Here is an 18,153-nt window from a genome sequence, read left to right on the forward strand (position 1 = left end):
AGATTAGGTGACTTAACGTTTTTCCCAACATAGCCATGCTTTTCTGTCCTGTGATAGATTTCCAGGCTTTCACTCATCAGGAGAAGCACTCCTGGAAGCCACTGGTCCACCCTAGTGCTGCACCAGCTGGCCCTGTCCCTCACGCAGCACTGGGGGACAGACAAGCAGGAAACAGAAGCAAACATCATTTTAGTTGTGCCTCTCTGCCTGCTCAATTCCTGCATTCATTGAGGCTAAAGTAGAAAAAAATCCACATTTAGGGCAGACAAGACTTACAATCTTTACTGAGCAAATGAGGCAACCAACCTCATGCATAAAGTTTGCAGAGGCAAATGCTACGAATACCCTTGGAGCAAACAGTAGCTTCTGTTTTAATCTGCCCTGTTAGTCCTGGGGGTGTTTGGGAAGGACCATCCTTCCTTACAACAGACTCAACACAGATAAAGTTCTTAGCAGTATCCCAGTGCTGGTGGTGGCTGTGAACCCCTCCCAGAAGAGCTGCCAGACACCCCCTGGAGCTCTTACCCTGCAGTACTCGTCGATGGGCTTCAGCCTCTTCACAGCTACGTCTCGGACGTGGCTCCTCCGGAACAGGATCTTACCTGAGGAGGGAACAGATGAAAGAGGAGGGTTAGGGGCACTGCCTACCATGGGGGATAGTGCAACAGCACCGAGAAGAAAGGTTGGTAGACAGGGTTCCATCCCCAGCTCTAACCATGGCTGTTGGCAGTGCTGGTGGCTGAGCTCTGCAACTCCGTTACACTCTGTGATAGAGGAGTCCCAGTACTGATGTGGTTCACACTGCAGCAGCTTTGTGTGACTGTGGCCCTCCATCACTACAAGACAGACAGGATGGTACACGTGGAGGATGTCTGAGCAGCAGATCTGCTCCTGCCCTCGGGGCAAACTGTCCCGAAACACACTGCGGGGCAGGCGATGGAGGGACATGGGGCAATAGCTTGTACGGCAGCACGCATGGCATTTCTCACAGCTGGATGCTGCTGGTATTAAGTTTGCATGGAAGATGCAGGACACAGCCAACAACTACCACAGGCACAGCAGCTCTGTAAAACCTCAGCGACTGCCGCTGGAGCCCTGCTTGTGTGAGCTGCTGAAAGGGGACACCGACTCATGAGGGCAGAGGGAGTTTTTCTGATATCATCCTGCAGATGACACAAAAAGTTTTGGCTCCGTTTTAGTACTGATGTTATCCTGGAATGGACTGACACTATACTACGACTCACTTCCACTTCGGTGCTGCTCTGGCACATCCGTGCTGGCAGCACAGGGAGCATCACCAGGGTGGGACGTGGGCTCCATGTACACCCCACTCAGCTGCCTCCCACTGTGGATGCTCCTGCCCTTGCAAGCAGACAAACCACACAGCCAGCTCAGGAGCAAATACAAGGCTGTTGGTGACACAGCCCTTATAAATCTACAGAGGGAAACCAAATAATAGAAGAAAAATAAACAAACTCTCTTTTCTTGAAAGTAAAAAAAATAATAACCTCAGTGTCCTTACTGGATGACATTTCTGCAAGCCAGTTAAGATTAAACAAACTGCTGGGTTTTGTGTGAAACTGATTGTAACAAAGTTTATCAAAATAATCTAGGAGCTGAGTTTCCCCACACACAAGGATGTAATGGAGTTGGTATTTTTTTGGCTTGAAGGGTTTATATCTTCATATCCTTTTTTGGTGATTTTCTTTCCTTTTTCTTTTGCACTGTATTTCTTTTAATGTAATGAGACAAGAATAAATTATATGTTCTCCTTGTGGTGGAAGAAAACAGTATCTGCCAGCATTATTTAGTCCATGAAATGTCTATGTAAAAAAGCCACTGACATATACACCACCCTCTGCTCCAAACGACTTCTGCCAACAGGCAAATGAGATACTCATCCATAGATCATGGGATAAGAAAATGGACTAGGAAGACGAATCAGATCCAAAATCTGAATATGTGGCTTTGATTATGTCATGATTACACAAGCTGAGAGGTTAATTAAATGGCAGCCTTTAACAGACCAGTAGCAGAGACTCTCAACAATCCCAGACTCTACCCCTTTTGGTTGCCTTTTCCTTCACAGCTGCTGATCTGGAAGGTGTTAAAGCCTTTTGTTGCAGACAGAAGAAAGTGGTTTATCTCCATCCCCAATTCTGGCAGCAAACCAGTTTGTCCTGTGAGGTAAAGCCACTTCCTAGTGCCATAAACTTATCTCTCTGGGTTCCCTGTGGTTATCTCATTACAAAGCTGTGCTGAGCCATCCCTGTACAATGTGACGCCACGTGGTCACAGAGCACAGGGGAAATCTTCAATAGGTGTCTGAGATGCTCATCTGAGCTTGAGCAATTTAGTCAAAAGCTGCTGGAGAAGGAAAGTGGCACTCCCATCACCCCGTGACACACCAAAACTTCGCTGCTTTCCTGCTTCTCTGCCTGGTAAATGCAGAGAACTACCTGCACTTCCAAAACATTTCTTACGATTTCTGATAACCTCCAGGATCACACTGTACTTGTACTGCGTAACTGCAGTAAGTCTCTTTTTTAGGGGGAAGGGATGTGGATGAAGCTGTAGAGAAAAGACTAATTCCTTTCTCAGTGCTCCAGCAAAGCCGGTGTGGGAGATCTTGGTATTTCTTCGCAACTTTTATAAATATACTGCAAAGAGAAAGTAACTTTTTTGGAAATATTCTCACTTTCTTGCTTTCCTGTTTTCAGTTCTAGCCACAAGTTAAAAGCTGAACTGGTGACCATATAAAAACATAAAGGAACCAAAGGCTTAAACACATTAAAGATCTCCGTAAATGCAATTCAGCTTTCCTAAAAAAGACAGTTTACAGGGAGGCCCAGTCTTCAAAGTAACATAATAAATGAAAGACTCAAACATAAGAAACAAGATAAATATAATAAAGAACGTTATATTAAACACAGAGTACAAAAAAGACCCCAGGATATGATGAGTCTTAATTCAGTCCTTAAATGGAAATGGAAAATATCAGTATGACTGTGGTGTTAGGATGAACCAAGGCCCAGAAGGTGCTTCCATTTTTGTTCTTTCAGAAAAAGAAAGATTTTCGCTCTGTTATTGGAAGCTGGAAAAGGTTCAGTGAGGTTGTGGGGAAGATCCGTAGCTGCCCAGTCCAATATGACATTCAAAACTGAAATCTGGAGAAGGCTGAGTAGTTTCGAGCACCATGGAGTAGCAGTCAACAAGTTAAAAAGCAAGAATTAGAACAAAGGCACTGCAAGCACATCCAGTTCTGGTGAGCGGCAAGGAGGGACCCTTCCACAAATCCTGGGAGCCCTCAGGCAGAGAAGTCCTGTTGCCAGAGGTCCTGAAGCGTCTCGAAGGAGGGACAGATTCCCGGAAGCACAGCTTCTCCCCTTTTCTGGGAAGATGCACTGTGCTAACAGAAACTCGGACTAATCCATCACAACTGACCAGCAGGAATCACTGCAGATCCAGTATGAATTACTACTGCCTTCTCCAGTTCCCCCATTTGTACTGGTCTTCCTTCAAAAGCAGGGGAGGTCCCATGGGACTGGAAAAGGAAAGTAACGTGACAGACCCACACTGTCTACTCTTTACACTCTCCAAGTGTGTGCACTGGACATAGAAACGACTAATGGAAAGCTTTACCTGACAAAGAAATAAATGGTGAGCAGACAGCTGAGCAGTGGGGACACGTAAGAGCCAGCAAGGAGCCCTTGGGATGGCAGTGGAAAGGAGAATTTCACGCAGCGCTAACGTGAAGTGAGGAAGTCCTGGGGTGGCCAGTAAATGCAGAACAGCCCGGGCAATTTCCTCGTGAGGGTGGAGTAGTGGTTTACGCGCTGCTTGGCTTTTCCTCTGGGTAGTTTCCACATCTCTAAGGAAAGGATCTACTTCTGCGTGAATATACACAGTGCTGCTTCCTCTCTCCTGAATTTTACTGCAGCTCTTTTAAGCCTTCTCAGGCACTATATCCCTGTTTTACAGAACAACAAGCAGCTTTTAACCATGCTGCAGCCCAGCTAGGAAGTGAAGGGGAAGCCTGTCTCAGACTCAAATGGGAAGCTATAGGCTATGCAGAATGGCGCTGCCTCATGCAAATATTTCATTCATCAATGTGCCAGACTCAGGCCAGGCCAAGGGAGGTCTGGCACATTTTTGGAAGGACACTGAGGACTGCAGCGCTGGGAAAGAGAGACGTGGGGAAGACACGGGGCTCCAGCCCTGCTGCTAATGCAGGATAACAATATTTATTTTTATCCTTTTTTCTTTAAAGAAAATATTATTCCTAGGAAATCGATGCGGATAAGAGGCAAAGTATCAGGTTTAGCATTGTAGGGGACACTTAAGTCATCCCTTCATCTCTCTGTAGATGTATAGATGTAGTCTTTAATTCCGTGACCACACACCTCTTCTCCCACAAGACCTCAGTTTCCTCCTCTATACATAGCGGGTGAACAAAGTGGGAAGAATAAAGCTATGCAGGAGACTGACTATCTGTCAGCTGCTGATTCTGCAAGCTGAAAGGTAACCTCTGAATAACACTTTATTCCTGCATAACCTCATACTTAGAGTAGCACAGATTTAAACAGGAGATGTGGACCTCAAGAACAAGTAGGCTTAAAAGCATCCCAACACTTCAGTCCTCTCATTAGCCTACAAGTCTGTGCTGAACACACCAGAAGAGTCCATAGCCTAATGCTTGAGCTTCCTTTCAAGTGATGGATTGATCTAAGGAGACCGGTTGTTTCATGCAAGCAAGGAGTATCTGTCAAAGGTTTGGAAAAGCCTAAGCCCAGTGTCACAGGGACAACAGACAAATGTGTGTTCACATTTAATCTTCTACCTCAAATACTGTCATCATACTTCAGAGGGCGGTATGTGAAGCAAACCATATGATAAATATTCAACAACGGACAGCCTGAATACTAATGGACACATTAAAAATACTGTAACGTCTCATCTGATTTGTGTTTAAAAGAGACATATGCTGCCTCCAACTACAGAAGCTCCAGCTGTGGAGGCTCTATCAGTCAGCTGTCTCCTGAGAGCAAGGAAGAGCTCCTGTTTCTGCCTTTTCATGTTTCTCTTTTTTCTGTGCTGTTGCTTCTCTTTTTACCTGAGACCCTAGGAGATACTACGTCTGTGTTTGTATTGACAAAAAAATCAACTTCTCAGAGACAGACTCTGCGATGATCTCAAACTATTTTTGCAATTACACTGGGGTCACATCAGTAAAAAAGAGTAAAGAATTTAGTCCTCATGGAGTTACAGGTTCTCCTTCCAGGCTCAGCAGCTTCCTCCAGTGTAACCAAAACCATTTTGTGGCTAAACTATTTACAAAGGCTTCTACTCCTTACACATATCTGTTATTATTATTTTTATATACTGAAGAAGCATAGATGTGCAATCAGATATGACACAAATTCCCCTCAAGCCATTTAAGTTGTGTGTGACATCCACCCCAGATCCTGCCTGAGACTCTCAGGCACCTGTCACACAACGTAACTACCAAATATAGCATTTAAAGATGCGCTGTCACCTTGCAATGTAAAATAGATAACAGCACAGCACTATGGGACAGAGGAATTTTGTTTTTCTCATGGAAGTATATGTGACTGTCAATCAGACAGCAGCCTGACAGCAGTCAAAAAAGAGGTGTGTTACTTCTAAAATAATGTCTTACTTTTATATGGGGATCCCAGTTTCCATGGATTGTCTCATCCATGATTTCCTGGAGTCAGAAATCCAGTGCCAGGGTCCTAACATTGATGGCATTTGCTCCCAACAAAGAAAGGGGAGGGAAATGATTCATACTGTTTCCACTGGTGGAAGAGGGAAGGACTTTTTTAATAAGTAGAAACTCGTGACAGAGTCAGAACTGTTGGCTGAACTTGGCTGACAAACAGTCTCAGTTGATAAAGACCTTTGCTAATCAGTAGGAATTACTATAGAAGGTGACAAGAGGTGATGGAGACAGATGAGGCAGACAGGAAAGCCAACACAGGCAATAACAATATTGCCCTGAGATATGGTGGATGGTGGTGAGGGTGTCCTTCCACACTTGGATCCTGTTTTTTAATGTGCATAAGCTGCAATGTTAAACAAAATAATCAAGAAGCAATAAAGCATGGGCAATAACATGGCTTGATTATAAAAGTATCACCAGGAAGAGAAATCTTCCTCCATTAGAAGTGATAAGCAGCATATGCCCTTTTGTGAACAGTTACAAGAAAAGAAAAAGGACAGGCAAGAGGTGAAGCTGGATTCCTCACCAGCAAAGAGCTACCTCTGAAACTGCCTGACTTCCACTGTGTGTATGGGTGGCTTCTCTCCTCCAGGGACGCCAGTATTGCCTCTGGAACAGCTTTGCTAGCACAGACTTTGGGAACGGAAGCACCAGGCACAGCTGGAAGGAGGAGAAAAACCCTGAGCACAGATGCTGAGATTCAGGAGTGACAGATGGGGGTTATGGGGTGCAAATCTCAAACTAACAGCTCTGTTACTGTTCTACAGTGTTTTGCATAATCCAAGAGCTACTTCATGTTGCTCTCTGTCTGGCTGCTATCACCCAGACAACCCACTCCTCCTGTAATCTCCTCTCCAGCTGACCCAGCTGCAAATCTCTCACCTCTCCAAAGCAAGGCAGAAATTGCAGGACAGGCAAGTTATGCAGTGTTTGGTCTGGAAAGAACAGACAAAAGTGCTACAAAATTATCCTCTCCGTTTTCTTACTGCAGGGTGGCTTTCTGTGCATCAGTCTGTACGCACCAATGAGATCCACAATCAGCCATTGGAATAATCTCCCCAAGGAAGTGGTGGATTCCCCGATGTTGGACATTTTCAAGATTCAGCTGGACAGGGTGCTGGGCCACCTTGTCTAGACCATGCTTTTGCCTGGAAAGGTTAGACCAGTTGATCCCTGTGGTCCCTTTCAACCTGCTATTCTATGATTCTATGAACTTTACACCAGAGTACAGGGAAGTAAACCATCTACCCCACTCAAGAGGATCTCAGTGTGAGCAGAAGTCCACACATCCCTTAAAATTGAATTTCCCAGTCTGTGAATGGTTGCAAAATGTTGGGAGCGTTGATTCAGTGAGTAAAGTCTTCAGTTTCTGCAGTGAAACTGGTGCCTCCTTGAACCACAGAGCTCAGCTTCCCCAAGTGGAAAGTGAACTCATTTCTAATTACTGGTTTTAAGTACCACATTAGCCTGCAAACAGCCAACTTCTTTTAATTGCAGAAAGCAGTCAGCTTGTCTGAGGGGAGAGGGAGAATAGTATTTATACCTGCAGCTAGCAACACCGTCTCTCCCTCACCTGGAGGAACCAACCTGATGATAATTCACAGTCACACAGAGACAAGGAGCCAAAGGAGGGTCACATTATCAAAACATCCGAGAAACGTCGCCTTAGGAAACAGCACAGCTTCCTCACACAGAGGATGCAGGAGTGTCCCCTCTTTGCATAAAGTCTTTGATACACTGGGAGCAAAAGGCACAGAAAAACAGGAAAACCTATGCAGATCTCCCTTGCCTATGTGTATTTCTCCCCTAAGAGAAGAATCGGAACACTTACACGTCCACTGCACCCTGAGTTTTGTTAAACATCCTCCAAAAAGATCCATTTTCAGATTTCCAGGACCAAGTAATCTAACAAACATGCAGAAGCATCAGGGCTTAGGTATTAATAACAATCCAACAATCTAGATCAAAACTGATCAGAGAAATGTCAATCACTGTGTCTCATTGTTGAAGCACTTGGTTTTCACCCATGTCCTGCTTTCACCTAGGTAGTTAGTGGCTTCTAACCTGTGATTTCCAAATCACTAGTGGTCCACAGAGAGTCTGCAGAACTCTGTTCAAGAGTAACTTTCACTCCCTGGCCAGTGTGGGAATGACATGGATCACTGTACATTGATCCAATGAGTTTGGGAACCTGAAGCCCCTGTTTGTACCACATATTTGCTGGTGAACATGCTCATATCACTCAAGCAACTCCAGCTCCTGGCCCCAAGTGGGAAAAGGCAAGTGGCCCTCAAATACATTTGTGCCCCCTTATCCATGAAAAACACTCTTCCTGAAGGGCAAGACCATGACCCTGTAGCTACAGTAACTAATTTCTTCCTCTGCTTTTTTTTTTTTTTTTAAAAAAAAAAGTACCACTTTCCTCTCTGAGGAGTGTTGAAATCAATAGGAGTTTATCTACTGACACTTGGTGCTACGGACCATCACTGAAGGGCCATATGCTCCCACCTCAATCTTTTAAAGCATGAACCTTAACGAACTCAGCCTATTAAAACATTTGCAGTGTCTTATAAACTCTTATGAGACTTGTCATTAACGCACACGGTGGTGTGACAATGAGCCCAAGACACTGCCTAGGGAGCTTCTGAGCTACAATCACTGGGGTTGAAGACCTTGCAGCAAGGTCATTGGAGGGAGGTGGATTTGCACTGCACCCTTGCCAGACAACACTGGAAAAGCTCAGTAAGGTCCTAGCCACATCCTTTGGCGTGACTGGCAATAACACTGCTTGGGACACTCCACCCTTAAGCTGGTTGAGAACAGGAGCTGTGAATAAAATAATATTTGCACTTACCCCACGTAGATCAAAGTTATTATTCTTACTAGGAGGTAGGTCATACAATAACACAGTGCTAGGGCATACACTCTTAGAGGAACATTGCAGGTAGAAAATGAGGGGTAGGGGTGCAAAGGTGGCTTCACAAGGTCACAAAATGAGCACATACCAATGAAAGTAATAAAGCCAGTCCCTAGATCCCTTTGCTGATCGCATACATAATGAAAATACATCTACCTTAGCACCTGGGGCCAGAAAAATCTTTCTGTTCAAATATTTATTCTAATAAAAAACAAATCCTTGATTTCTGCCACAAATGAGGCAAAATTCGCTCCTGTAGAAGATCTTGATTAAGTCAGCTGCCAGGTACACATGTCCCACATTACAGGAGGTGAAATTCAGCAGCCAGATTGGCAGGGACACTGCTTTCTCAGAGTAGTTGTGCTATTTGGAAGGCACCAATTAACACAGAAATTAAACAAACAAACAACGTGGTGGCAAACATAACTAGGTGTCTGTCCCTGTCAGAGGCTGGAACTCGCCAGCTACAGTTTCAGAGAGCAGTATTCAGAAACAAAATCCCCTGTGCTTTATAAAACACAGCACTGCTCTCTTTTTCCAAACGGAAGTGTTCTCCTGGAGTCCTCCAAGAGAAACCTCTGAGTAGTTTTAAGCTGAATTTTCAGTAGATGATGACAGCCACTGAAGCAAGCTGTTGAATGACTACCAGACCAAAGCTGGCCAGCCTCTGAGTCAGGAACTCATCTGCAGACCAAGACACCATCTCAAACCACAGGCATCATTCTCCGGTTCCAGACACATCTTTTTAGTATGTCTTTTTGTGTCATTAAGACAATCTCTGGTAGGGATTTCCTCTCTGCCTGCTCTGGTCCATAACAAAGCTACTGTTGATTTCAAAGGCTCGTGAGCTTGTGCTTTAAGGCAGGAATGGCTGATTTCTGTGGGTTCCAGGAAAAGAGAGATGGACACTTTCATTTCCAGCACAAGTTGGGGGGCTGACTGGTGCAGTCACATTTCCACCTCCCTGCACTGAACCCCAAAGTCAGACCTGCACTCCCTCCCCTGCCTCCTCTGAGCCTGCAGTGCAATAACCCAGCTGGGATGTGCAATCCAGCTACACCTGATGAAACCGCCTTTGGGTCAGGTCAGTGGCCAGACCACCCAGCAGCACCTCCTCTGTAACTCTTTACCATGAAACCACCCCTATTGCCCCTTCCCTGCTGATGGATACATGTCTCACCCACTCCTTTGGCAGGCAGGGGACACGGTGACCCACATGGGCACATGTAGCCAGCACCAACATGAGCCAGTGTTCTGTCATTCAGCCTCCCAGGGACAGCAAAGCTCACTGAGATTGCTCCACATCAGCTGCACAACTAAGAGCACTCACACCAGCAGGTACCACAGCTCAGCAAATGCACAGCAACAAGGAAATGATTTTATAATTACTTGTCAGATAACCAGCCTCCTTCGCACCCAGCTCCTCCACTTCAGCTGCTCCCAGATCAGGTCACTTAATTCAAACTACGCTCACGTGCAACTTGGCACCAGCAGTGCCTGCTGATGCCAGAAGACAGCTGAGGACAATCTCCCTGAAAAATTCCTCTTGGTTCCTCCACATGCGAGTAAACACAGTGTTAATGGTGCGAGTGCACCCCAAAGGGCAGAGCTGATGCCCTGGAGCTTAGGATGCTGACCATCCCCAGCTTTCCAGGGCCATCTTCTCCAGGTTTCAGCAAGGTGCACTGTCAGATGTCAACAGCTTTGCCCACTGCAGAATAAAAAGCCTCTTTCAGGGATTAATGCTCTAAGCAATTACTCACCCCATGAAAGGAAAAGTGCCTTCAGCCAAGGTGACAGCAGGACCCCAGGACTATGCACGCTTTCGTTTCCCTTTCACAGTTAATATGGCCTTTTGATTTCCCAGGGAGAGGAAAAAAAAAGGTGGACTGAAAATCGATGTTGTGTTATTTTTTATTTCTAATAAGGATCACTGGGCCAGCATCATAAAAACATGAAAATAACCCCAACTTTATTGCTAAATTAAAGAAAAAACAGTATCATGAATAGGTACAGAAATCTGAATCAGGAATGTGAGCTGATAATTACCCTTTCGAGCCCTGATTAATTGCATCTGAAGCCACAGAGACACTGAGCAGCCAAACAGGGCTGACTGCTAACAAAATCCACACCACCAAACAAACTCGTCTTTCTCTCCCTGTGCCACCACACAGGAATGGCAGCTCCCCAAATGCTGTTTGCCTTTGTGTCCTGGTGTGCAGTGCTACGCAGGGCCGGCCAGAGGTACAAAGTCCCACTATTGGGTACCTCAGGCAACCCCTCTGAGGTGGTCCAGCCTGCAGACCTGTGGTCTCCAAGTAGAAGGTCAAGAATGGACAGATGCCATCTCCTCCACTTCCAGATAGAGGATCACCATCTATGCTACTATCCAAGCATGCAGCTTCACTGGTAGTGACCACACTAAAAAGTGACAGAAGATCTAGTCTACTTTGTTGCAGTGACGCAAGTGTGTTGCATTTGGTTGGGTCAAAGATCTCTGTGGTCCAGCTCCCTGTCCACAAGGACAGCCAGTAAAAGGCAAGAAATTCAAGAACAGGACATGTGTAATAGGATCCTTCTCCTGACACACTCCCCATTCCTGCACATCAGTGGCTCAACTTTTTCAGAATTAGAAAATAGTTTTTAGATTAGTGTTAGCTCCATCCTACAGAAACTGCTCCAGTACATTTTTGAACCCACAGATACTGTGGTCTCTACAGAGTTCTCTGGAAATGAATTTCATAATTTAATCACACAGCATGTGGTTACATACTTCCTTTGGTCCACTTTAAGCTTGCTTTCCAAATTTCACAGGCTGCACCTGGTTTTTGCATTCTGAGAAATAAAAATAACCACGTCCTCCTCACTCTGTCAAGTTCTTTGTGATTTCACAAACTTCTACTGTATCCCAACCATTGCCTTTGTTCCAGACTGAAGACTTTCAGTCTATTTATTCCCCTCATATAGAAGCCAATTCACCTCTGTTATCACCTTTATCATACTTCTCAGCACCGTACTTTATTATATCTCCTTTCTGAGAGGCAACAACCAGACCTGCACGTGGTATTCACGACATGGGGAAATCATGGATTTCCACAGCTGAAGCTCTGGGTTTTGTTCCCCATGCATTGTCTAATTCTCTCTAACACCACCTTTGGCTTTCTAGCTGCTGCTGACTGTTGAGCTGCAGTTCTCAGGAAACATCCTCAGAACTACTGACATCTCCTTGCTAGAATGCAATGATCCTTTTTCCCACCCCACAGCACGGCTTTGTGCTTGCCATCACTGAACTGCCTTTTTACCATCAATATAATGAGATCCTTCTCCAACTTTCTGCAGTCAGCTCCAAATTTAAGTATCCTAAGTAAATTTTGTGATCAGCTAGATCAGTTACATCACTAACACTCTTTTTTACAGATCCTGGGTTGAACAGTACAGATTCTAGAATAGACCCTTCAAGAATCCTTGCTGGTAAAACCATGTTTCTTTTTGGATATGAAGCTTTTAAGTCTTCATCCCAAGAGGATGCGTCATTTTAAACTGTGGGCTCATTTGCACCTATTGGCTTTCAATCCCCTATTTTAAGAACTTTCCTCTAACATTTTTAATTTCAAATGTCAGAAAGCAAGGATTATTGTTAATGTCCACAAATTCCAAAGCATTCATCCTTAAATGAAGGCTCCAATCTGGCAGAAAATAAGCTTACAGTCTATGTCAGTCATATATCAAATAACAAGAAAGGCTGTTAATATAATTAACTTCTTATTCCTATTTTGGGAGGCACAGTAGGTTTTGATGGAGCTTGTAGTAATAGGATCTCTTATGCCATAATTTACGAGCACGTCTGTCTTGAACAATTTTCCACATGGGAAATTAATCACATTCTGCCTAATGGGAGGAAAAATATCCCTTTGCAGTTTGAATTGGATTTGCCATGGTCAATTGGATGTGGGATTCTTCTTTATCCCTACTCATAATCTGAGGTGTAGAGTTGCTGTCCAAAATTCACTGTGTTAAACTCCAAAGATGGAGATGTTTCAATGCTCACAATGACATAAGTCAAATATACCCACATGGCACATCCACAAAATTGGACTGTGGCATATGTCAGGTTTTGTACTAATTATTGCAATAAATTTTAATTGCAGCTCCTGTATAGACCAAGCGTACTCTGGTGTTACTTCTGTGAAAAAGAAATAGGCCAGAATTAGGAAGCAGACAACACATCCCTCCCTACCAGTGGATCTACACAGACCACCTGGAGCCAGGCCAGGATGAAATGGCTGATCTGGCTTTGCTCAGGACCACACTCAGTGACACAGCTCAAGCCACCATTCCACAGACCCGTGTTCTGATCTGAAGGCGTGAAACAAGTTCCTAGGTCACACGACTACCTAAAACATTCATAGTCCTCCCTCTGATGTGTACCTGTATCTCAGTGGTAAAACAGGAAGGAATGCCATTAAGGCAAAGCGTTGCATACTTGAAATCACAACAGCAGCAGCTCCACTTGGTATAGGAGTGCAAGACCTCCCAGCAGAGCCTCTGCCCATCCAAAAACGCATCACCGGGCACAAGGTCCTTGGAGACATGACTGGATGCTGAAGGTCACTAAACACAGGGGCCATGCTGCAGTTTTGAATGACACAGCACAAGGTATCAATGACAGCTCAAGGACTCGGGCATCATTCAGGTGTACAACACAAATGCTTATTCGTGCAAGTAAACCTGCAAGAGACCATGTGGAATTGAACTGAAGGGTCCCCATGTGCCAGGCTACTGACTCATCTGGAGGCTGGCTGTTCTTCTGTCTTCACAGGCACTGAAGAATGAACTGTCCAGAAATTGGGACTGGCCTTCCCTAAAGTTTTTACTGAGATTAATTTGCCAAATTTCATTTCAGGTACAGATTTTAATCTCTTGTCTCTCCTTGTCAGATACCCAGTGTGCAGAGCAAAAGTCATGGTGGCGATTTATCTCCACTGTGTATCTCAGAGACACACTTCTGCTTGGAAAATCCCTATTTTGTTCTCAGTTCCAGTGGAAAAGGGATAAGAAAGAGAGAATCAGAAAGGGTGAGGGAAAATAAACCAGAAAACTGACACTTCAGTTGGCACCAGAGATAAAGAAGGTGTTTCCAGGTAGCAGGAAAGGAAGCCAAAAAGGTCCATGTCTCTGGGATCCATTTACTTTGCCATTAAGAATCAGAACACAAAGTTGCTCAATGTTTCTTTAAGGGTGAAAAACTAAAGGAAAACAGGATGGCTTAAAGTAAAAAGGAGTAATCGTATGACTGGAAACTATGAGTGCCCCTAGCCAAGCACCCAAAGGAACTGAGTAATGTTCATTAGTCAGTGACTTTATTGGTACTTGGGACTTTGACTGCTGAGCAAGATTTAGACTGAAAAGATATTCTGGGGCATGCTACTCTATTTATGTTTGGATGGAATTCAGCCTCACCCTGTGTAATATTTTTCCGTACCAATTTGGGCAGAATGAGCCCTCACCATTTCCCTAGGCAGTGTAAGAGTGGGTCACTTCTTAGGATCAGTACAGTGGAAATGTCACTTCCCAACCAGCGGTGTGAGGGCAGAGGGAGATGGTTGGAGAGGGAAGGTCCTTCTGCAAGGAACGTGAAAATATTTTCCACAATATTTATGCGCAGAGTAGAAACTCACTGTCCCAGAGGCTGTACAAACACAAGACAATCCCCAAGATTAATTTGTTCACAATCAAAATGCTTAGTTTCACTGGGGTTTTTGAACAAGTTAATACATAGCTGAGAGGTGCTGAGCACCTGAATGAACACTGCACATCTGTGAAAACAAAATCCAGGTCATCTCTCGGAACTACCTGACTGCAAGAAATATGCAGTATTAAAGGCTGCCTGCCCAGCAGCCTGGTGATGCTGCACTCGCCACAGCAACACTGGTAAGATGCAGCCACTGGTAAGGTCTTGTGTATGAAGGGATGGAGATGGGAAGAGAAGGGAAGCAGGACCAGTTGAGTCCAGCAGATAAATTCCTCAGGCACCCAACAGCCCACACGATGCTTTCACTCATTTGCACTCCCTTGCAAGATGCACAAGAGACTATTACCTGCTGTGTTACATAAAACTATGTTGTTGCAAATGGATCTGAAAGATGGGGCTTTTTCCTTATAGACAGAGAAGGAGGAAATAAAAAGCATTTCTTGCAACTACTACAATGATTGTTCTGTGACATGAGTTGAATGCAATATTCATACACATACTCTTCAAAGAGCACAGTCAACGGAGGGACTGCTGTTGTGGTGACAAGAATTATACTGGTGCCGCTTACAAATCAGAGGGGAGTTGTCCAGAAGTCATGGGGTTTGGATTAAAAACCTGGAGTAGCTTAGGAAAATATCAGATCTTACGACGTTTCTACTACCGGGTAGACTAAACCCCTTTTTGAGGCTGAGATCTTACAACCACAAACTACTGACCCTTTGTAGAATCATAGAATCATTTGGTTGGAATAGATCATCAAGTCCATCCGCTAACCTAACACTAGCAACTCCACCTCTAAACCATATCCCTAAGAACCTCATCTACACAAAACTCATCTAAACCAATTGCTATGTCAAATTGCTACACACTCTGAATTAATCTTCATCACAATCTTGTCACAATATATCTCCAAATAACCAAATCACAGAAATACAGCACTGGAAGTGAGCTCAAGAGACCAGCACAGCCATTACCCTGATTCGTGGCACAGTCAGCTCTACCTATGGCACTACTGAAGAAGTCTGTTTAACGTGTAGTTACAGACCTCTGAAGATGGATACTCCTCACCTCCTCAGGCAGCCCATATCCAAAATCACCTCTCCAATGCACTACATGAGTAAGGAGGATGTACATTCAGTATATTTAGGACACAAATAAAAGCTTAGGTTTGATTCACCACTGTGTTTCTCCCTTTCACCTGGTCTAAGCCCATGGTTTTAGTAAATCAACCTTAGCACACACTTAAGTAATGACCAGTTCCAAGTACTTCACCCTCCAAGGTGAATCTGACATGATAAGGAAGGGACATAGTGAGGAGAAGACCAACAGGGGACAAAGCACTATGTGCAAGGAGCCTGATCTTAAAGACCTTACCCAGAGTGTAGGGGAATTAAAAGGACTTTTTCCATTCACTCACTGATGCTGTGTCAAGCCTTAGCTCACACACACATCTTGAGCATTTCGTAAGCACGCACTTTCCAGTCTTCTTAGGTGCCCTACTCTGAGAAGAGAGCCATCTGACTTCCACGCAGATCCTTAAATCACCCTAGGTCAATACACAAATCTTGTTTCAAGTACCTGCCTTTTCATGTTATTTACCCAGAAGAAGTACCAGATGAGTCTTTTTCACAGGTTTTTCTTTTGTAGTTCAGAAGGTTGTGGATTTTTTTTTTTATTTTTTCTTTGGATGACACTGTTTTTCACATTGTTTATTTTAACTCACATTTTATTAATTTTTGTTCATATGCCAAGAGGGCAAGACAGGTGCATTTCAGATATTGCACCTTAATTAGATAGTTTAATTAGATAGCTATTAGTTGAAAAAAAAAAGAGGGCACTGAAATGATCTTTTTTGAAAATAATCCCAAAAAAAAGATCTAACTTATTTCTGATATTTTTGAAGGATACAGGACACTTTGATGCCAAGCAGATCACTCCTCTGCAGTCAACTCTTCAGACAGCTCAGCTGCCCGGGACTGATCCAGGAGGGTCACTTCTGAGTCAGCTCAGTTAAGTCAGGTTGTGTTAGATCATCTTATAATCCCCAGGAAACCTGAATTAGTAACAAACCACAGAAAAGGCCCAGAGCCCCCAAGGAACCCCAGGCATCACTAATGGTGAAAAGAAAAATTCTTTCTTGGCCCTTTCTAGGCACTGCAATAGAGAATCGCTGCAGAAAGGGAAGTGCATGTTTCCAAATGAAAAAGCCACTAATAGGAGCAGAGTCTGGCCCTGCAACCGGCATGGATCAGAACCAAAATGAGTGACATCGGAGTCAATGTCTCATTGCTGCGAGTGAGATGCCAGCATGGCTGTGCCACAAGATTAAAAACACATGCAGCATCAGTGAGTCCCTGGGGGACAGCAAACCATTTCAGGCTATAGATGAGAGAAGAAATGAGAGGGGCGTGGGGGAGACAGTCTCTTCATCACATGCTGGCATTGAGATGGACCCAAGTGACTTCAGAAGGGGACACAAACATCCATGCTGGCTACTCTGCAGCACTACAAGGACCTACGTGTGGCTCATGGGGCTGAGGAAGCCAAGAGAAGCTGTGTCTTTGTGCCGGAAACAAGAAATGTGCAAGAAGGACAGAAGCAAGAGGCAGAAGCTAATGAGTCTGAAGAGCATTATCCCCCATCCCCAGGGACCTATGGGTAAATACAGGTTTTCCTGCAAGCATACTGATGCTTTTGACACTCAGGGTAATAGCTTTCCTTTCATTGTATTAAAATAGCTAACCAATTTGAAACAGAAGTCAAATTTCCAAACATACAAACACACACCAGGAACACACTGACACTTCAGAAAGCAGGAGCTGGGGTCAGATGACACTTGGGCTCTTCTGAAAATTTCCTGTGGGAGTCTTTCACGCTGTAAAACTATGCTGAAATAATTTGGACACTCCAGGCGGAAAAGCCAGCTGCTTCCCTAGGTCAGCCAGAGACCTGCTCTTGAGATCCTTTGCTTGCTCACCCAAAATAATCAAGTTCTGGAGAAGGAAGCTTTTGCTGCCTTCCCCAAGATCCAGAAAAAACCCAGTTTGTGACCCCCATACACCAATAAGAGGTTTCTACACCTGTCTGCACCAGCCCCTGCTTGCACAGGCTATGTTTTATAAGCCCAAGAGCATTGCTTTGAAGGAGGAAAAAAAGGGAGTGAGAGACTGTAAACTACGTGGGAAGGGCAGTGCTTTGCTCTCCCGTGCTGCATTCCGTCCTACACCCATTCTCTTTCAGTGCGGTACCTGAAGAGAAACTAGAAGCCTGAAGAGAAACTGCCTTGCACAGCCTAATCTAACCCAGGTTCTCACAGGACACAGCCCGCCCCTGCCAGGAGGCGAGACCGGGCTCCCATCATCTCCCTCCTTCACACTGTGCTGCAAAAGCCACGGATCACCCTGAGCCACCCTGCCAACTGCCTCAGCCTTTTGATGCCCAAATTTATATTCCTTCCCTGTACCCGCCACCCTCCTGTCCTCTGAGGATGCAGCAGCGAACCATCCTCTCTTAGTTATGCTATTGCACACAGCAGCAGCCAAGAAACAGTTTTTCCTTCACAAAGAAATCACTTCACAATAATGTTGTAATTTTACTCCCCGGTAATTAAAAAGCTTAAGCTCCAACTCACACTTCCAAACATTTGCTCAGAAGGGAGGAAAACTAACAAAAACACTCATAGCCATCACCAGAACCACCCCTGTGAAAGGTCTAATTCCCTATATTGCTTTAATTAAAAGT

The 18,153-nt window shown here is 44.6% G+C and overlaps 1 protein-coding gene across 1 annotated transcript in view; it reads right to left on the minus strand.

Moving 5' to 3' along the window:
* Positions 1–18,153, minus strand: part of SH3PXD2A (SH3 and PX domains 2A) — a 266,448-nt gene that overhangs the window by 158,410 nt on the left and 89,885 nt on the right. Inside the window, exon 4 of the mRNA XM_082052261.1 lies at positions 526–602. Coding sequence (XP_081908387.1) covers positions 526–602 — 77 coding nt within the window. The remainder of the gene's footprint in view (positions 1–525; positions 603–18,153) is intronic.

Source organism: Streptopelia decaocto, assembly GCF_964273445.1.
Source record: "Streptopelia decaocto genome assembly, chromosome: 5".
NCBI lineage: Eukaryota > Metazoa > Chordata > Aves > Columbiformes > Columbidae > Streptopelia > Streptopelia decaocto.